The 22,900-nt window shown below is 35.3% G+C and overlaps 1 protein-coding gene across 1 annotated transcript in view; it reads right to left on the bottom strand.

Moving 5' to 3' along the window:
• GUCY1A2 (guanylate cyclase 1 soluble subunit alpha 2) overlaps positions 1–22,900 on the bottom strand; it is a 340,761-nt gene that overhangs the window by 119,332 nt on the left and 198,529 nt on the right. The window contains exon 5 of the mRNA XM_054592483.1: positions 1,877–2,362. Within this exon, the coding sequence (XP_054448458.1) occupies positions 1,877–2,362 (486 nt within the window). The remainder of the gene's footprint in view (positions 1–1,876; positions 2,363–22,900) is intronic.

Genomic DNA, 22,900 nt, shown 5'->3' on the forward strand with positions numbered 1-22,900 from the left:
TCCAAGATACATATACATATTGGCATCAAAGTTATGTTAAACACATTTGTTCCAAAAATCATATTACTTTATAATTTATTGATAAAATTTCATAAGCAAGTTTTAGGAGAATTTGTGAAACAGAATTTTTTAAAAAAATAACTCTCTCTACATATATATTATGTATGTATGTATATATATACATATATATGAAAAATAGAAAGCATTATCTTGAGTATCAGGCAAACAGTAGTTCAATTTTGTAAGTTAAAACTTGCAGATAATTTTTTATCACTATATGGAACTGTCAATAATTTAATAACATATAGGAAAATTTGAATATTATACAGGATATTCCCACAGATTTTTTTTCTGGGAGGTATCCTAGCTTATCTCAGAAGGAAGAATATTTGATATCTATACAATCTAATTAAAATTATATTTTAAACCTTAAAATTATTTTGGTATCCCCAGAAAACATTACATTTCTTCTTTCTCAAAACCTAACTGATACTTATATTTAAGTCAGGAATTTCCATGTGTTCCCAAAGGAAAAAATATTTATCCATTTTTCACTCTCATTAAGGTGTATGAACTTAGGACCAAAATAATGTATGGCTGTTTTAGTTGGAGGAAGCTAAGAGAGCAAACGAATAGGTTAGAAGGAGGAGATTGGTGGTTGCAGAAATAGTGTCCTAGTTCCCCAGGCCAGGAGGGAGAAAGTGCTGGCAAATTCACGCTGATCTGCCAGCGTGATGTCTGGTTATGACAATGACAGACTCACTGTAGTGTGTCTCTGGTTCAGGATCAGACATTCGGCCACTTCTACCAAGTTAAAAATAATTTATAAGAACTCTTATTTTGTATAAAAAGGCAAATCCCTCATGTATACTTCTCACTGAATAATAACCTTTCAAAAGAGGCTCACTAAAATATTTAGCATTGGCTACATATTACATTATGATGGCTAGAGAACACTTTCTGTAAAGGAGATATACCTCAATGAAAACAATGTAAACAGGTTCTTTCTAAATATGCTTATGTGGAGATCATACTATAAAAGTAAATAGTTGTCTGAGTGGATTAGTAAAGAATAAAATAAAAATCTACAGTTCACTACTGTTCACTTATACTAAACATATTTTCTGTCCTTCATGTAATAGAGCCATGTGGCCTGACATTGTGCATTCCATGTGAAATTCTATGGAAAGTTACAGAGTTACTCATTAGGGAGATTGGAGCTGAATCATGCAAGATATTGCTATGATTTTAATAATGAATTAATACTGAGTTCATCACAGCAGACCAACCAGTGGTGATTAGTACTCATTTCCAAAGCTCTTCCACTATTTAGTTTGGAAATTTAAGAGTACTTCCACTAAAAGCCATTGGTCATTTGGACAACAGCTAGAATACTTACATGTGTTCTTTCAGAATTAGAGGGACCTCAGTTGACAATGCAATACAAAATACTGATTAACCATGATTTAACTGATAATGCAATATATATTTTGGCATAACTTACTACTTCTTTTTAACTATCAACATAATTCTTAGTTTATATTGGAACCTCACTCTCTAAGAAAGACATTCTGTGGTTAAAAGTTGCCTAGTGTACAGAAATTTAATTTTTTAATAATGAATGTAAAGGGTTAGCTTTACAGAATTTTTCCTTACTGAGCAATATGATGATTCACAGTTACCTACAGTAAATCAATACTGTAATATAACTCATAATGAAAATTTCCTAATAAAGCAGAAATACCTGTGTTCTGTATAAATTTCTAAATTAAAGAGATAGCAATCATTAAAAAAGAAAATTATATCCTTACAATTTAATTAAGGTCACAATTTGCTATTAAAAGGTATTAATATATAGGTAACTAAACCCCTTTACCTTATAAATATCCAAAAAGCCACACTGGTGATCAAATCTGGTGTACAGTTCATTCAGCATGCTGATCACCTGCATGGGGGTACACTGAGCACAGATGGCTGTGAAGCCCACAATGTCTGAGAAGAGCATGGTGACATCATCAAACTTTCTGGCCTGCACTTGCTGCCCTTGCCACAATTGCTGGGCTACATCACCAGGGAAAATAGAGTATAGGAGATCCACTGTCTTCTTTTTCTCTTCTTCCAGGGCCTGGTGAGTTCTTTCTAAAGTTGCTTTTAATTTATCCATCCTCTTCTTCAAACCATCTTGGGCCTTTGCCTGCTCACCAACCAAAATGACATCTCGGGTGGCATCATGGATGGGGATGTCTGAGAGATGCAGTCCCCGGCCCATAAGTTCATCCAACTTGTCCACACACGGAGAGCCCAAGAATAAAATGGAATTTGATTCTGGGACATGGATCATTTGTCCTTTGACTTCCATCACCTGCAAAATTAACATGGAATTTTGATCAGTGCTCTTCACATAAGAAATTCACAAAAATTTGCTATCTGATGAAGAGGAAGAACAAGAAATGTTTTATTAGCCATACTGACTTTCTGCATTCATACAAGCAAATTTATATATGATTTACAGCAAATGTAAAATTCACAGTTCTGAATAGAAGCTTTTGTTATTGTCTCCTACTTGGTCACCTTTTAAAGACAATGATGAAATGAAAAATGACATCAGTGAGAAATAAAATAGGAAAACATAGAATGCACTTAATACATTTATTTTTCTTTATTTTTCATAGCATAAAGTATTTAGGATATTAAGTGAAATGAGAAGCGAAGAAGAAATATGGGGTGAAACTATAGAGATTTAGATTTCACAGTCTGCAACTACATTTTATTTTGTTCCCCCTGCACAAGTCACCAATATCTAATCTAAATAAGAAAATAAAATTGAATTCTTGCTTGGTATTATAATTTTTATAAATTAAATGTTCACTTTATCTTATGTAAAGTTTTTTCTAGTGTTTGCTATTTCATCTCTTTATACATAATACCCTTGTTTATTCATTGAAGTGATGGTTTTCTATTTACTAGTACAGTGTTGGATGATAAGAATAAAAAGATAAAATAAAGTTCTCTTTTCAAAGATATCAAAGTATCTTTGTTACTGTGGGGAGTAAGCCAAATCTATGTACCACAGAACATTGTGAAAAGGACATTTTCAATTCAATATGAATTCTCAAAAGGCTGCACACTATTGTTTGAATATAAAGAAAATAATTGTTCTGAAAGTATTACCAGATTATTTCATATGTGCTTAATTTCCTTTTTGGAGAAGGGGTGCTGTTAATGACATATACTTTCTTATTATTGGAATGTGAAAGGCATAATAAGCATCATACACACAATGTACAACTTCATAGTAAAATATTAGTATATTAATTTTTTTTCTTAACATTTAAGGTAAAAGCAGGTCTCTAACGTTCAAAGGTTTAGACTCTTATCTGAGGTCTGACTCCCTCTCCTTCCTCATATTTCCTTCTACTTGCTTTCTTTTTCTTCTCCATCTGCTTTCTCCTTCCTTATCTCCTTTGTTGTTTGGACTTACACTTATTTCCAATAACCACTCTTCGTTTACTCTCTCTGATCACTGGTTTTCCTTATTTTATTCATTAGTTCTTCCTTTTTCTTTTTATTTCTCTTTTCTTCTTATGAATGAACATCCACATTTCCCATTAAATGGAACTTTTGCTTTTTTGCCTTTGCCACTATATTATTTAAAATGTGGAATTGGATTCTGCTCTGGCCCTGTGGTGCTTAAGCCTGATTGCTAAGTACAGAGTGGCAGCCACAGATAGTAGATCATTGGCTAAAGGGGGTGCAGAATGGACTAGAGAAACTTGAGGAGACTAGAGATGGAGGCTTTGAGGAGAGGACAGAGAGAAGAGCCGCCAGAATCCCAGTGCTGAGGCATCCCCCATACGGCAGCAGCCATCAGCCATCTTGCTCAGGCAGACCACTCCCCAGAGCAGTGTGGCAGGGAACAACAGTCCCACCCCCAAGAGGGACTCTGTCCCACCCTGTGGTGCTTAAGCCTGACTGTTGAGTACAGACTGACTAGATTACCAATTGAACAAGATAGCCACAGTCAGTGGATTCCTAGAAGTCTCCAACACACTGCCTAAAGTCAGACAAGGTCAACATCTGATATCATTAGAGGTGGATCCAGAAAGAAAAAACAGTGGTAAATACTAGAGGCTACCAAGATGGAAATCCACTGTGGTCTTTCCCATGATTTGCAATATTTTCTTTACTACATAGCTTTTTAACATTCAATTCAGGTCCATCAACTCTGTGCATATTAGATCATTAGATTTTATACTAACAGTTTATTTCTCTCTTCTCTTATAACAGTCTTAACTCTTTACAGCCTTTTTAATACTAGTTCATTTGCTATTGATAGTGGGATTGGAGGGGGGAGTTATTTTTGGAGATATGGGTTTGTTTCCTGGGTTTTGTGTTTTTGTTCTGCCACCACCTGTACCAAAACACACAAAATGTGGTAAGCAGAGTGACGCTCATTCAACTGCCTGGAGGGTAGGACCCATCAAAGAATGACCAACAACAATCAAAATCCAATTCCTTCCAGAGAGCCAACATAAACAGCATAAAAGGCATCCAAAGAGCAGTAAGTTCAGGAGATCAAGAAGACTGCACCACTGAATCTCACAGGTCTCCTACCATGGAAGTTCACACCACAAAGTCAGGAAGACAAGACAGATCAATTTAAGAAGCAGAAGCAAAAAAGAAGAGTCTCACAAAAAAAAATGGAAGACAAAGAAACACCTCCCAATAAAATGGAAAAGAGGAATCCCCAGAAAGAGAAAAAAATTAAATAGAGGAAAGGATGCTATCAGATATTGACTTCAAACCAGTTGTTCTAAGGGAACTCAGTAAGCTCACTGAGCTCAGAGAGAATTAGCAAAAATTGCAAGGAAACTACGAGGAAATTACTGCAAACTATATCACCATGAAAAAGGACATAGAAACCATCAAGAGGCAAGAGTAAATGAAGAATACAATTTCTGAATTGAAGAACACAGCGGAAGGAATCAAAAGCAGGCTAGATGAAACAGAGGAGAGAATCAGTAGGATGGGGTACAAGGTTGGAAAAAGCTCCCAGAAAGTGCAAGAAAATGAAAGAAGACTCAAAAAGAATAAAGAGTTGTTTAAGGAAATGAAGGACAACCTGAAACCTAATACTATCCAAATAATAGAGATTCCAGAAGGAGAAGAAGAGGGGCAAGGGAGAGAGAATCTGTTTGAAAAAGTAATGATGGAAAACTTCCCTCATTTGAGAAGAGAAAAAGTTACACAAGTCCAGAAAGCACAGAAGGTTTCATTCAAGAGGAACCCAAAGAGGACTACTCCAAGACACATCATAATTAAAATGGCAAATATTAAAGACAAAGAGAGAATCTTAAAGGCAGCAAGGGAGAAACAGGTAGTAACATACAAGGGAGCCCAGATACAACTAGTTACTGACTTCTCAACAGAAATACTACAAGCTAGAAGGAATGCCATGAAATATTCCAAGTAATGAAAAGCAAAGGCCTGCAAACAAGACTACTCTACCCAGCAAGGCTCTCATTTAAAATGGAAGACGAAATAAGGAGTTTCCCAGACAAAAGAAGGCTAAAATAATACACATCCACCAAACCAGCACTGCAAAATATGCTAAAGGGACTGATTTAAGAAGATGAAGAGAAAGAGTGAGAAAGAGAGGAACACAGGTACAAAGGGAAAAAAATGAATAAGTGGCTACCAATAATAACTTTAAATGTAAATGGATTAAATGCTCCAATTAAAAGACATAGGGTAACTGAATGGATTAGAAAACATGACCCCCGCATATGCTACCTACTACAGAACCACCTCAGAACAAGGGACCTACACAGACTGAAAGTAAATGGATGGAGAAAATTATCCAAGCAAATGAACAGGGAAAAAAGCTGGGGTAGCAATCCTTGTAACAGACAAAACAGATTTCAAAACAAAGGCCATAAAAAGAGACACAAAGGACACTTCATAATATTGAAAGGATGAATCCTTCAAGAAGACATAAACATTGTAAACCTATATGCACCCAACATAGGAACACTCAAATACCTAGGGAAAATCTTGGAGGACTTTAAGAAATATGTAGACAGCAACACACTGATAATAGGGGATTTTAACACCACAGTGTCAAAAATGGATATATCGTCCAAACAAAGCATCAACAAGGATATCGTGGAACTGAATGACGCATTAGATCAAATGAACCTAACTGATATGTTATATAGAAACTTTCATCACAAAGAAGCAAAATATACATTCTTTTCAAATGCACATGGAACTTTTTTTTAAAAAAAGACCACATTATAGGGCACAATTCAAGCCTCAACAAATTGAAGAAAATTGAAATCATAACAAGCATTTTCCTGGACCACAAGGGCTTGAAACTAGAAACCAACCTCAAAGAAAAAACTCAAAAATATTCAAACTTATGGAGACTAAATAGCATGCTATTAAAAAAATAAAAAAGTCAATAATGAGATAAAGGAGGGATAAAAAGTTTCTGGAAACAGACGAAAACGAACACGCAACAGTCCAAAACCTATGGGACACAGTGAAGGCAGTCCTGAGAGAGAAGTTCATAGCAATACAGGTCTACCTAAAAAAACCAGAAACATTTCAAATAAACAGCCTAACCCTACATCTTCAAGAACAGGAGAACAAACAACAAAGAACAGAGTGTATAGAAAGAAGGAAATAATCAAGATAAGAGCAGAACTGAATGACATATAGACTAAAGAACAATTCAAAGGATCAATAAATCGAGGAAGTGATACTTTGAAAAGATAAACAAAATCGACAGGCGTTTAAGCAGACTCTTCAAGAAAAAAAGGGAGAGGACCCAAATGAAAAATATCAGAAATGGAAGAGGAGAAATTACAACTGATGCCACAAAAATAAAAAGGATTTTAAGAAATCACTATGAACAATTACATGCCAAGAAATTTCAACACCTGGGTGCAATGGACAAATTTCTAGGAAAATACTGAATGAAGAAGAAGCTGAAAGCTGACAGACTGATATCAGCTGGTGAAATTGAAGCAGTAATCAAAAAACTCCCGGCACAGAAAAGCCCTGGACCATACAGTTTAATAGGAGAATACCACAAAACATTTAAGAAAGAGCTAACCCCTGTCCTTCTCAGACTATTCCAAAAAATCCAGGGAGAAGGAAGACTCCCCAACTCTTTTTATGAGGGCAGCATCATCCTAATCTCAAAACCAGATAAAGACACAAAAAAGAAAGAAAACTTCAGGCCAATATCGCTGATGAACATAGATGTAAAAATCCTCAACAAAATATTGACAAACTGCATCCAGCAATACATTAAAAAGATCATCCACCATGATCAAATAGTATTCGCCCCAGGGATGCAAGGATGGTTCTACATTCACAAATCAATAAATATAATACATCACATAAACAAAATATAAAAATCACATGATCATATCAATAGGCATGGAAAAAGTGTATGATAAGGCACAGCATCCATTTATGATAAAAACACTCAGCAAAGTGGCAATAAAGGGGGCATACCCCAACATAATAAAGGCCATATATGAAAAACCTACAGCCAACATCATACTCAATGGGCAAAAACTGAAAGCTTTCCCACTAAGATCGGGAACAAGACAAGCTTGTCTGCTTTCACTGTTTCTATTCAACATAGTATTGGAAGTCCTACCCACAGAGATCACAGAAGAAAAAAAAAGTCATCCAAATTGGAAGGGAGGAAGTAAAACTGTCATTATTTGCAGATGACCTGGTTGTGTACACAGAAGACACTACAGACTCCACCAAAAACTACTCAACTAATTCGGCAAAACAGCAGGATACAAAGCCAATATTCAGAAATCAAAGGCATTTTTGTATACAAACAATGAAATATCAGAATCAGAAATCAGGAAAAAAAATCCCACTTGCTATAGCAACAAGAAAAATAAAGTGCTCTGGAAAAAGCTAACCAAGGAGGTAAAAGATCTGTACTCAGAAAACTACACCACGCTGAAGAATGAAATTAAAGAATACATAAATAAATGGAAGCATATACCATGTTCATGGGTTGGAAAAATTAACATCATCAAAATGTCCATACTACCCAAAGCAATTTATACATTCAAAACAATCCCTATTAAAATTCTAATGACGTATCTCACAGATATAGAACAAACAATTCAAAAATTTATATGGAAACATAAATGACCCCAAAGAGTTGCAGCAATTTTGAGAAAGAACAAAGTAGGAGGCATCATAATTCTTGACACCAAACCATATTACAAGCCTCCTATAATCAAAACATTCTGGTACTGGCATAAGAAGACAATGGAACAGAACAGGGAGCCCAGAAATAAACCAATGTCTCTGTGGTCAACTAATATTTGACAAAGAGAGGAGGAGCATAAAATGGAGTGAAAATAGCCTCTTCAACAAACGGTGTTGGGAGATATGGACAGCTACAAGCAAAATAATGAAACTTGACCACCAACTTACACCATGCAAAAAAACAAACTCAAGATGGATAGAAGACTTAAATATAAGTCATGACACCATAAAAGTCCTAGAGGAGAACACAGGCTGGAAACTCTCAGATATTCCATGCAGCAATATTTTCTTCAATATGTCCCCTACAGCAAGGGACATAAAGGAAAGAATAAACAAATGGGACTTTATCAAAATAAGAAACAGTGAAAGAAAACATCAACAAAATGAAAAGATGACAAACTGTATATTTTGATCTCTAAAATATGTAAGAACTCACATGCCTCCACTCCCGGAAGACAAAAAACCCAATTAAAAAAATAGGCAAATAACCTGAACAGACACTTCTTCAAGGATAACATACACAGAACCCAGAGACCTGTGAAAGGATGCTCAGCATCACTAGCCATCACAGAAATGTATATTAAAACCACAATGAGATACCACTTCATACTAGTCAGAATGGCCATGATAAACAAATCAACAAACATCAAGTGCTGGCGAGGTTGTGGAGAAAAGAGATGGTGGGAATGCAGACTGGTGCATCCCCTGTGGAAAACAGTTCGGAATTTCCTCAAAAAGCTGAAAATGGAACTGCCTTTTGACCCAGCGATTCCACTGCTGGGATTAAACATACCCAATGAATCCCAAAACACCAATTCAAAAGAATCTGTGCACCCCAATGTTCATAGCAGCACTATTAACAATAGCCAAGTATTGGAAGCAACCTAAGTGCCCATCAGTAAATGAGTGGATCAAAAAACTATGGTACATTTACACAATGGAATACTACACAGCAGAAAGAAAGAGCTACTACCCTTCACGACAGTATGAATGGAACTAGAGAGCATTATGCTAAGTGAAATAAGCCAAGGGAGGAAACACAAATACCCTATGATCTCACCTATAAGTGGAACCTAAGCCAAAAAAAAAAAAAACAAGCAAGAAAATTATAACCAGCAACATTGAAAGAAAAAACAAACTGACAGTAATGAGAGAGGAGGAGGGAGTGGGACAATGGGGAAAAGAAGGGGAAGGGTCAAGTTAAGGAACATGTATAAAGGATCCATGGACAAAGCCAACACAGGGAAGGATTGAAGGTGGAAGGTTGGTGTGGATGGGGCAGGGGAAAGTGGTGGTGGGAAAATGGAGATAAGTGTACTTGAACAATATAAAAATAAAAAAATAATTAAAAAAAAGTATTAGTATATGAGTAAATGTATAAATAATATTATATATTATCTGCTATATGTAACAAGTGTTCAACTTACAAGGAAGTTGAATATGTTACATTATCTATCTCAAAAATATAAAACAGAAATATATTCTTGATTTATATGTAGCTATTTTTTTTTTTAAATCTCTGATTCAGCAGAGCCCGAGTGAAAAAATAATTGCATACCTCCTACACTACGGAAAAACCACTCATGAAACAGAAGCTCCAATATGCATAGTATGGAACTTACTATTTTTATATATTTTTCATCAGTGAGTTTTTCCTTATTTAATAATTAGGTACATTGAATTGGAGAAGTTATGTCTCTGTAATAATTGTAGTTTTATTTTAATTAGAAAATAACAAGTTATTCTTCTTGAACTGTCTTCATTCATTATAAGTATAAATTCAGAAATTCACAATGATCTGTATTTATTAATTTAGCAATGTGAAAAACTGTTGTAGGAATTACTTTTTTATGTAGCAGAAACAGATTTGTATAAAGCTGCATTAAACTGAAATATCTCTCTAAGTTTTTATTGTAGCCTAAATTAGATTCAAGTTTTAATGAAATAATATAAGGTATAAGAAAAATAAACTGTGTTTAAATCTATCAGATTTCAGAAACTGGTAAGCATAATAAAGGGGAATATTTGGCTCTGGCAAAGAGGTTAAAAATCATTATATCACAAAGCTTGGTTTTCAGGTTCTGTTAAACTACCTATGTTATTTCTATTTTTATGCATAGATATCTATTATAAGAATATTGACCACTATAATAAAAAATTAATTGAAAATTAAGTATGTCCAGGTCATATAACTGTAAACTATACATTCTTATAGTTTTGCGTAACCTGAACACAGACTAACCCATGCTTTTATGGAGACTCAAGTTCCACAACATAATAATTTGTAGCAGTATCATATAATGGTTAGGAAAGAAAGACTTGGAAGAATTCAGACCTAAATTTGAATTTTAGCTTTCCTGACATTTTAAGTGAGCAAACGGTCTTAGATTCAATGACCTATCCACTCCAAGCCTCAGTTTCTTTATCTATAAAGTGGGGATAATGATGTTGATAAGGATGATGCCTAACTCAACACATCTGTTGAGTACTTGCTATTGGCTAAGTATTATGTTACTGAATTTTATTTTATGCTCACTATTACTATCCCCATTTTTAGATGAGATTTTGGAAGGTTAAGAGAGTTGCTAAAAATTCACAGCTAATAAACAGCAGAATCAGCATTCAAACCCAAGTTGGATTGGCTTCATAGGATGTGCTTTTAAACAGTGAGGAAGCACAATGGGAAGGGGTTTGGGGGACGCAATAACAATTGTTAATATAAATCAATGTGATAGCAAAATAACCCTAATAAGACATTCACAATAGACAATTTAAAAGAGAAGCTGTCACTCTTGATGTATTTAGATAAAATAGCTACTTGCATGCTATTTCATCACTTCAGTTCAGTAAAAAGGTCACTTCTAGGTGTGATTTCAGGTCTTTCAGATCCCTGGAACATGATTTATGAAAGCGCAAACAGAATGATATGCCCCTGCTCTCCAGAAGGGCCTTTGTTCTCAGAGAGTAACATCCACTTTTGAAGAATAGGCTGTAGCCAAAAAAAAAAAAAAGTAGGAGACAAATGTCCACCTCAGAAACTTCTATGTCCTCACAGTCCAGAGATTCTGCCCTCTCAGAGCCCCCTCCTTTTGCTTCACGTGGCTGGAGTCAGCAGTGAGAGAAAGTACCCAGTAAGTACCCAGCTATGAAGTACTCTTTATCTATTGAGACATGGCGGCGGAGGTGGGGGCAGAATCTCCTCCTTCACATAAAGGCACCAGGATACCTAGTGTCAGGGAGCTTGTTCTGTTCCCTCAAGAAGCATTAATAAAGACCAGTGTGAGCTCCAGAGGCATGAAATAAACCAAGCAGATGAAAATAGCACCATATACGCTCTGAAAATTACACTGTCATTGCAACTAGAGCCTACAAAAGTAGGCCAGGACCCGTGTACCAAACCTAAATAGGAGTTTGTCTCTTAAAATAAAAAAACTTAAATGTGATCTAGTGTCTTCTAACATAATAGTCTAACGGTCCAGGACATAATAAAAAACCAAAAATCATAAGATTCAGGAAAATCCTATCTTGAATGAGAAAAGGCAATCAATCGATGCTAATACAAATGAATCAGATGTTGATATTACCTGTCAAGGACTTTAAAGACACCATCATAAACATTTCGACGAGTAATTACAAATTCTTTTGAAAATAATGACAAATTAGAAAATCTTAGTATATGAATAGAAGATATTAAAATAACCAAATTAAACTTATAGAACTGAAAGATACAACTAAAATAGAAAATATACTGAGTGGGCTCAAAAATAGAGTGAAAACTACACAGTGAATTTGAGGATAATTCAATAGAATTTACTCAACCTGGACAGAGATGATAAACTGGAAAACGAAATAAACAATCTCAAAGACCTATAGGAAAATAACCAAAAATGCACCATTTTTTTTTATCATGGGAGTGTTGGAAAGACAGAAGAAAGAATAAGGTTGAAAAACCATTTGAAGAAATAATGGCTGCAAATGTCTCAAATTTGATGAAAGATGTAAATCCATAGACTCAACAAGCCTTATGAACCTCAAATAGGATGAACTCAAAGAAATTCACTTCAGGCCACATCATAATTAAACCATTAAAATCTAAATTCAAAAATATTTGAAAGGCAGCCAGAAAGAAATGACATACGACTTATAGAGAACTCTAATTTGAATGGTAGTAGATTTTTCATCTGAAATTATGGAGGCCAGAAGAAAGGTGTTTTTTGTTTTTGGTTTTTTTTTAATATCAAAGAAAAGAAGGATAGTGAGCAAACTATTCTTTAAGAATAAAGGAGAATTAAAGACATTTGCAGATGAAAGAAAACTAAATGTGTTTGTCCTAGCATACCTACCCTTACTCTCAATGGCCAGAGAAAGATCTTTAAACAGAAAGAAAATAAGAGAAGGAAAAAGGGACAAAAAGACTAAACATATAGGTAAACACAATAGGTTGTCCTTCTCCTCATGAGTTGTCTAAATCATATGAGGTGACTAAAACAAAAATGATAACATCATCTGATACCATAAATATACTTATGAGAAAGAAGCAGGGAGAAATTATACATGCACACACACATACAGGAGAAGAAGATGTGAAAACAGACATTGGTTGAAGTGATGTAACCACAGCCAAGAAATGCCAAGTCATGCAGTAGCTACCAGAAGCTAGAAAAGTCAAGGATCAAATTCCTCCAGGGTCCTCCAAAGAGAGCATGGCCCTATTCACACTTTGATTTCACATTCTAACCTCCAGGACTGTGAAATAATACATTCCTGTTATTTAACACTACCAAGTTTGTGCTAATTTCTTAGAGTAGCCACAGGAAACTCATAGAGAATGGTACAGTAAGATAAACAAATAGGATCTAATGGACCTATATAAGATGATCCATCCAACAAAAGCAGAAAACACGGGTTTTTTTCAAAAGCCTATGGAACATATGCTAAGATAAACCATATTCTGGGCCATATAATAGCATCATAGCAAATTAAGAAACTTATACAGAATATGTTCTCTGACTACATGGGATAAAACTAGAAATTGATAACCATAAGATGTGTTCATAACAGTAAAAAACTAGAAACAATCAAGATGTAGTTCAATGGGTGAATGGTTAAGCTAAATGTGGAGTCCTACTTAGTAATACAAAATGTTCCATTGACAGAGGCATAATTTTAGTTGTATATATAGGGAATTATGCTGAGTGAAAAACTGCTCAGTAGAAGGGTTTGTTTTTCTTGCTGATTTATTTTTACCATTGAATTGTTTTTATTCTTAGAGTATAATTATCCAAAAAAAAAAATAAGATGCTTTGAAACAAAATCAACATTCTCCCAGAGGGCTATTGATATTTTAAAATTTTAACCTAATATCTACAATTATAATAGCTACAGTTTTAAAAATCTATAAAAAATGTTTTGATTGTCCCTGACAAGAATACTTTGTTAAATATTCTTATACAAATTTAAAGCAATGTAAAAATGCTGAAGTTGGGGACACTAAATATAATTTTAAATACATTAAAAGAATTTATTTATTCATCTGTTTTACAAACATTTAAAATGGAACCTCGGTCCTTAATTTGTTCTGGAAAAATGATCAAAAAGTGATTTGTTCAAAAACCGAATCTCCTTTGTTTCTCACCTGAGAGACACATGACTGATCATACAGGTATAAGCATGAAAAGGCTGTCAGAGAATCGAGACGTGGAGTTTTGTTGGACAACCAAGTCATGTTTTTCCATGAACGATTTGGTCAAAAACCAAATTGTTTGAGAACCAAGATGTTAGAGAACCAAAGTTTGACTGTATTTAATATTTATGATGTGCCAGTTCTGTGCTAAGCACTTTTAACATGCATAAATTTAGGCAGATCAGTTGTCTCTTTTACTGAATCAAACAGTATGTTCAATAGTAAAGTGCATATGAATCTGTAGGAATATTAACATCTGAGGCTAACTGAGCTATTTTTTATTCTATAGATTGAAATATTGCCTTTGTTGAGATGAGATACAGTAAAATTCATATTGTTTATTGCTGAAAACAGAAAAGAAAACACAACCTTTCAGAGGTTTTATCTTTTATGCTTACTTTACTTCCCTCTGGGTTTATATTCAGTTTCACTAATATGTTTTAAATTTCAGAAATTCATCCTAAAATTATATTTGAATAGATAAGCCAGTAAACCCCATAATCAAGTCAATTTAATGTTCCCTGATTAGATATCACTTTTATTTTTAAATAACAGCAGGATTCATATAATACTTTAAAGGAAATAGGTTTATGCTTTATAGTTGAAAGAAGTGTATCTGCAACTGTTTTGGCATTCTATGGTGCAAAGGGGACCAAACGGGAAGTGTTTATGTTTTGCTTTAAGAGACTTTATTCATTTTTTACTTAACAAGCATTGAATTTCACTCTGTGAGAAATAGCAAGTTGATATGTGATTTTTAATATGCTGCATACACGAACTGCCTTTTCTCCCAAAGGGTGAAAATGATTTTATTTTCCATAACATTCACACAATCAGTAAGTTACACACACTCGAGAACTAGCACTGAGAGTCTTCCTTGCTTTCACACCACAGTTAGCCTGCCCCTCTGGGGTGCCTTTGTCACCACATTGTCACTCACACATCCCATGAGAGATTTTGGCTATATTTCTAGATATCCAATTTATAAAACTGCACTTCAAAAGGTATAAGAAATTCTACAGGAAATTCTACATTCTCTTCAAGGGAATATTACAAAAATGATTCTAAACAAAGCACTAACACAGTGTTATATACGATTGAATAAAGTCCCCTCATAGTAACAGAGAGACATTTGGATGTGTAAAAAAATCAGTCACTCTGAACTAGGCAATTCAACATGAGAATATTTTGATAAGGTCTAAAAAACAAACCAAAAAACTACCTTCAATTATCCAGTTATGCATCATTTACATGTGTTATGCGCATGTGCACTTACATTGAAATATTTGTTTTCCCATACCTCAATTCCTGTGAATAAGGAGTAAGGTAAAGATCAGGGGTAGCTATTCTACATATTGCTTAATAACAAAAATAGTGTTTTTGCATTTGGAGTCAATTGTATTAAGTACTTAAAAGAAACTAGAGTTTGTGCTTAAACCCAGGTTGGCAAAGCCCGTCGTTACATAGTAGGAATGCAGTCTGTTGGATAAGCAGAATTAAGGATATTAGAGTGCAGAAAAAACTTTCTAATGAAATAATAAGGCAGTGGCTTAATCCAGGGCATATACCATGACTAAAGAATTATGGAGAGCTATAAAACCTAGTTTTTATCTAGAGTGCTGAATTTTTATACATAGGATTGCAACTCAATAGATTTCTTTTCTGTGATGGCAAAAATACAATTACTGTGACTAAAAGACTAAATTTTAAATTTGATTTGATTTTCATTAACTTAAATTAAAATGAATATAGCCACATGTGGCTTCCAGCTAATAATATATTGGCTGAAGGCATAGCTCTCCAAGTAAAATTTATGGCTCCAAGATTCACTGTATCATTTGGCCTATGTATTATTTGTCATTTGTTTATGGGTAAGAAATAAAGTAATATTTGTGTCACACAGATTTTTTTTTTAACAATGTCACATAGGATGTTTGAGAAAACATTATGTGCAGGAACTTTACTCAGCACTAAAGATAGAGTTGAGCTTCGGACAGCCACGGTCTCTCTCCTCATTGAGTATTATGTTCTCACAGAGAATATATGTATACATAACTTAAAGAGAATGGATAGGTTATGAAGAGCCGAGGGACCCTCCTTCTGAATAACAAATAGATCCTGATTTAAAAAAAAAACTTTTGGGGCATTGGTTATCTCTTAGGAGGTAGGAAAGGTTACAAAGGATGTCCATACATACACACTCAAGAAAAAAGAAACAACCAAGTCAACACAAAGCAAACAAATAAACCAAAATGATACTTGATCTGGAGCCCTGGCAGGGCAGAGAGAAACCAGGCTGCTGGGAGACCCATGTGGAGAGAGCCCTGCTACCAGGATTCTGAGCATGGGACATACGTAAGGGTGAGGAGCCTCATCAGAGATTCTTGAGCTAACACCGCCCCCTCCAATAAGGCTGACCTGGCATCTAAAAATTCCCCAACTTGGGCTCTCAAGACTTTCAATATGATTAAGATCATGCAAAGAAACAATGAACACAGTATTTAGATCTCAAAAAAAACCTCTAGACATCGGGATTATCAGGTTTAGAATTTGGAGCAGCTACATACAGGGGTTGATAATAGTAAGTTTACAGTTATGTGTATACAAAACAGTCTATTATTTATTATTATTTATTATTGTATTATTTTCCATACAAACAACTGTAAACTTACTTTTTCCCCATCCTTGTATTTATAAGAAAGAATACAATCATAAAGATAAACGAGCACCAAGAGACTATAAGGAATGAGCAGGTGTTAAAAACTTGGAATATATTATAGTAGTAATGATAATATTTACCTCAGTTTTAATAATTTAAATATAAATAGGTTTAACACAATATTTGGCAAAAATTAGCCTTCAATATCTGTTCGCTAACCTCATTGCAGATTCTGAACGTACTTCAAACCTCCTGAATCAGAAGCTCTTGTTTTGGAACTCAAAAATGGTATTTTTATAAGACCTATATGTGATTCTAAAAATTAGCTAGATTTGGGAAGTACTGTCTCCAATACCATTTTGTCCAATCCACTCATCTCATAAATATAAATGAAGAAAATGAGGCATGAGGAAAAGCAACAATTTGCATGGGATTACAAGGCAAGTTGGTAAAAAAGTAGGGACCTGAGCCAGATCTCCAGACGTACACAGTCCCACTGTTGACGGCTCATTGTCAGAAACCAAGTTTGGAATAAAATAGAGGGAAGGCGGTGAACGCAGTTCAGTGATGGCTCAGATCTAGGACATAAACAAGTCCATCAAATATATTAAAGGTGAATCAATGGCACACTACTTACTGCATTTTATGAGAAGAATTATGTCAGTATTGTTACCCAGTTAAGAGATTTGAATTTCTATGAGTATCCTTAATGTTTGCCAGAGGTCCGTTTGACAAAGAAAACCTATGTGAGAACCAGTAATATCTCTTAATTATCCTTTGTATTTGCTCAGCATGTAAAATTTTCAAAATGTTGCTACAGACATTTCTGCATTTTGTCTTAACAATGTTGTAAGGAGCGCACAATCAAGGTCACAGTGATTAAGGAAGCTAAGGCCAGGGAGAGTTCAGTGAGTTGCCAGGGATCACACAGTTCATAAGTTAGGGAGGGAGGCCTCCCTGGAGCTGGGGCTGCCTAAGCCAGTGTTTTTTCCATACATAGCGTGGAAGGAGGAAATGAGTGAGAGCTTCAAAACTGAAAATGATCTCAGTTTCAAGCCTAGTTCTACCACTTGCCTGGCTGAGTAACCATAGGCAGGTCACAGGTCCTCGCAGGACCTTACCAACCTCATTTGTAAGATTAGGAGAATGACAGCTCTAACAGAAGAGCATTAAAATAAAGTTTAAATGAGATAATTCATACAAAAGCCTAGGCTAGTATCCATATATGCATGCACTCAACAATAACTACAAATTCTTATCGTTACTGTTGCTATTAAGCATTATGACAATGATAACAATGATTTAGCTGGTCTAGAGAGAGACTACAAATAAAAAATAGTAATAATGTAATCATGTTGAAGAATTATTATAATACATTTCATGAAGCTATATTGAATAGGCATGAAGTATGGGTTAAAAATACATCTCTTAATTCACTGTAGCATTTTCAGAAACAGTGGAAAACTATAAAAAACAAATATTTATAAATAAACTTTTGCTTAAATAAGTTCCATCAATTTTGTAAAGTTTCATAAACCATACAAAATGCTACAGTAATTAAAATATCATGATAAAAGTTGACTTTGCATTGGCACACATCATCAGAATCAGTCTTTGTAAATATTCCCATCAACATAAACAATGTGTAGAAATTCCTTGCCCAGAAAATAGCATTCAACTGTAAAAATATGCCTCGGAGGCTGTCCATGATAGTGAAAAGTACAGTAGTTACTGGGCTATGGCAAGGGAAGTGTTCCGAAACGAGTGAAGGAAAGTTCAAAGGCCCCGAGAGAAAAAGAGAGGATACCCCATTTAGGGCACTGAATAAGGTCCAACCTGATTACTGCTGAGAGCAAAAGGGGATTAACCAGGGTCTATTCAGGTCAAGGACACGTGACTGAGTTCTTACCATTGAAATGTGAGCTTAGCTCATGTAATTCTCCATTCCTTTTACTCTCTCCTCTGCAACCATGGAGGCAATGTGGTAAGGAAGGAGACATCAGAAGAAATAGTAGTCTTGTGTCTGAAGTCTCTCTTGCAACAGGGCTGCTCAGAACAGACACCTAACCTCCCTCAGACCTATGATGTGAGCAAGAAATAAATCTTTGCTTTGTCACAGGGAGTGGGATACACACACTGTTTGTGAGAGGAACTACATTTTTTCACCTTGACTGAACACACCAGGTCTTGGATAAAAAAAAAAAAAATCACTTTACCCTATTTCCATCATACACTTGAGAACTGGTCTAGAGTAACACCTCCTCTGTGCTAGAACTCTGGTAAAAAGAACTCATCACAACTCTTTTCCATGAAACCTAATTATATTCACTACCATTTGAATCAATATAATTCCATTTTAAGGTTCTACGTCATTAGTGAATTAAAGTGTGAATCCTGAGCTTAATACAGAGTTCAATCTATAAATCTGAACCTAAAGTTCCCCCTAATGGATTGATATATGGTTAGTTTTATGCTTATCCAACATAAATAATCATGAATTACAACTTAATAGCAATTTTTTAACTCTTTGAAACTAGATTACATGCATGTCTTTCATTCCAGTAAGATGATGCCAAAACCTTTCAAGTATAGTGTAAATAATTTAAATGGTTTCTTAAATCTAAATGTTTACAAAGAGTGTTTAAATTAATATATTATTTGGGGGATACTGAGGAAATATTCTCTCTAAAATGAAAATCTCCAAGGCAAACTATGAATTAGAGACTTTATTCCCTTTTATATTTTTTAAAGTTACCCTCTGATTTAATTTCACAGTAGCCCAGTTAGTATAAACAAGTATAGGAATGGAGACTAAAACAAGTCAATGGAGGTATCTGACGACTATGGCTAAGGAACCATGGAGAAGGGACTAGAACATGGGCATGGCCATTTCTTGTATTTTTCACTATCACCAACAAAGGGACTTTCAAAAATTGTGTATGTATATACGTCATACAGGAAACCCTCAGGAAAATCTCCTACATGAGACCCAAGAATCTCTGCACGGTCATGTAATGTTTGTTTGACCGTTTTCCTTCTCTTAGAAATCAGAAGTAGAAATCAGCTACTATCAGAAGAAATAGTAGTCTTGTGTCTGAAGTCTCTCTTGCAACAGGGCTGCTCAGAACAGACACCTAACCTCCCTCAGACCTATGATGTGAGCAAGAAATAAATCTTTGCTTTGTTACAGGGAGTGGGATACACACACTGTTTGTGAGAGGAACTACATTTTTTCACCTTGACTGAACACACCAGGTCTTGGTAGGTGGGGCTGGTGGGGTTCAGTGGATTGAGTGCCAACCTGCAAACCAAAGGGTCACCAGTTCAGTTCCTAGTCAAGGCACATGCCTGGGTTGTGGGCCCCCAGTAGGGGGCGCATGAGAGACAACCACACATTGATGTTTCTGTACCTCTTTCTCCCTTCCTTCCTCTCTCTCTAAAAAGAAATAAAATCTTTAAAGAAAAAAGTAGAAGTAGACAGAATGACCAAACTTTGACTCAATACCTTTAAAGTAAGAATTATAAATGAACATATATAATAGGACTGCTGTTTTAGATACATAATGGTAAATATTTACAAAGAACTTAAAATAGTCACTAGTATATAATGAATATTATATATTTGTTTCATAAAAACAGCCTGGCTTATGGAAGGTCATAAGAAGTTATAGAACCCTTTAGCTCATCTTCTACTATTGTCCTGAATACTTCTAAGCTTTAATTACAATAAATTATCACTATATTAGTTTGCTAGGGCTACCATAACAAAGTAACACAAACTGAATGACTTGAACAACAGAAATTTATTGTCTGATACTTCCGGAAGTTAGAAGTCCAAGATCCAGGTGTTGGTTGTTCCTTGGCTTGTACAGAACAACTCTAATCTTCATATGGTGTTCTCCCTGTGTACATGTCTGTTTCTGTGACAGATTTTTCCCTTTTGTTAACAAGGACACCAGTCATTTTAGATTAAGGACCCTAATGTCCTCATTTTAATGTAATTAGTTCTGTAAAGACCTTATCTACAAATAAGGTCACATTCTAAAATACTGGAGACTTGGACTCCAAAATACCGTTTTGGGATGATACTATTCAACCCATAATACCAACTTTCCTAAACAATATGTTCACCTGTTTATGGCAGTGTTTTAGCTATGACATATTACTGCTGATTCCAAGGTTAATTTTTGAAGTGCTCAGAAGCAATAAATCTACCTACCCATCTAATATTGTAACCTTCATTGTACTTTATTCCTCTTTCAAGGTTTATTTTTGTCCCTAGCACTACCATACTATTTTACTACTTATCCTTGTTTATGTCTGTCTTGAAAATAGGATACAAGATCCACAAGGGTAGAGGTTTCTATTTGCTTTTTGCTGTGTTTTCTACCATGTGAAATAGTACATGCCATATAGTAGATACACTATAAATATTAATAAGATGATTAAATAAATTTATATAAAATTATGCACGCAGAAGTGAATAACAATTATTAACTAAAGAATTGATAAATGACATCTCTTACTTTATTTTTTAAGTATATTTTATTGATTATGCTATTACAGTTGTCCCAATTGTTTTCCCTTTGTCCCTTTCTGACTGGTGCTCCCTTTTCCCTCCAGCAATCCCCCCTTTAGTTCATGTCCATAGTTCAGGCATATAAGTTCTTTAGCTTCTCCATTTGCTATATTAGTCTTGACATTCCCATCTATTTTGTACCTACCAATTAAGTTTCTTAATCCCTGTAGCTTTTCCCCCATTCTCTCCCTTCCCCCTCCTTGCTAATAACCCTCCAAATGATCTCCATTTCTATGATTCTGTTCCTGTTCTAGTTGCTTGCTTAGTTTGTTTTTGTTTTGTTTTTTTAGATTCAGTTGTTGATAGTTGTGAGTTTATTGTCATTTTACTGTTCATAGTCTTGATCTTCTCTTTCTTAAATAAGTCCCTTTAACATTACATATAACAAGGACTTGCCAATGATGAACTCCTTTAGCTTTCTAAATCTGGGAAGCACTTTATCTACCTTTCCATTCTAAATGACAGCTTTGCTGGATAGAGTAATCTTGGATGTAGGTCTCTGCCTTTCATGACTTTGAATATTTCTTTTCCACTCCTCCTGGCCTGAAAGATTTCTTTTGAGAAATCAACTCATAGCCTTATGGGAACTCCTTTGTAGGTAACTCTCTGCTTTTCTCTTGCTGCTTTTAAGATTCTCTCTTTATCTTTAACCTTTGGCATTTTAATTATGATGTGTCTTGGTGAGGCCCTCTTTGGGTTCAACTTGTTTGGCACTCTCTGTGCTTCCTGGACTTGTATACCTATTTATTTGCCGAATTAGGGAAGTGTTCTTTCATTATTTTTTTTCAATATCTTGCTCTTCCTCTTCTCCTTCTGGCATCCTTATGATTTGGGTGTTGGCACATTTGGAGATGTCCCAGAGTCCTCTTATTCTCTCCTCATTACTGTGAATTCTTATTTATTCATTCTGTACTGGTTGACTATTTATTTTTGCCTTATGTTTCAAACCATTGATATGAACCTCAGCTCATTCCCTTCACTGTTGGTTCTCTGTGGATTTTTCTTTATTTCACTTAGTGTAGCCTACATTTCTTCCCTTAGGTATTTGCCATACTCAACAAGTTTTCTGAGCATCCTTATCACCAGTGTTTTGAACTCTGCATTTGATAGTTGCCTGTCTCAATTTCACTTAGTTCTTTTTCTGGGATTTTGATCTGTTCTTTCATCTGGGCCATGTTTATTTGCTTCCTCAATTTGGCAGCCTCCCTTTTGCTCTGTGTGTTAGGTGGAACTGATTTGACTACCTGTCTTGGTGCATCTGTTATATTGTATGGGGCAGAGCCTTAGGAATACGCCAGGGTACGACAACCCACTTCCCCACTTTGTGGCACTATATGAGGAGGAGGGGTTGGAGAGAGAACAACGTTACTTGCTTGGCTCTCCCCCTACTTCCTGTCACTTTCCCCACTTCCCATGGGCCACTGGTGCCCTTCTAGCCACAGCCCTGGCACTAAATCCCAGAGTAGGTGGGTTTGCATATGTTCTAGGACTGTCCAGTTCCCTTAAACAGACTATTTTGAGAGACCAGCAGTTTATTCTGCTACTCCAACTTACACTGGTTTTTATAGCCAGAAGTTATGAGGTTTTATTTTCCTGGCACTAGAACCCATAGCTTGGTCTGGGGCTGGGATTGCTATCTCCGCTGGTGTCCGTCCTGTTTTTTATC

Source organism: Pteronotus mesoamericanus, unplaced genomic scaffold (assembly GCF_021234165.1).
Source record: "Pteronotus mesoamericanus isolate MK-2021 breed Mesoamerican mustached bat unplaced genomic scaffold, CSHL_Meso_final scaffold_36, whole genome shotgun sequence".
In the NCBI taxonomy this organism is placed as follows: domain Eukaryota; kingdom Metazoa; phylum Chordata; class Mammalia; order Chiroptera; family Mormoopidae; genus Pteronotus; species Pteronotus mesoamericanus.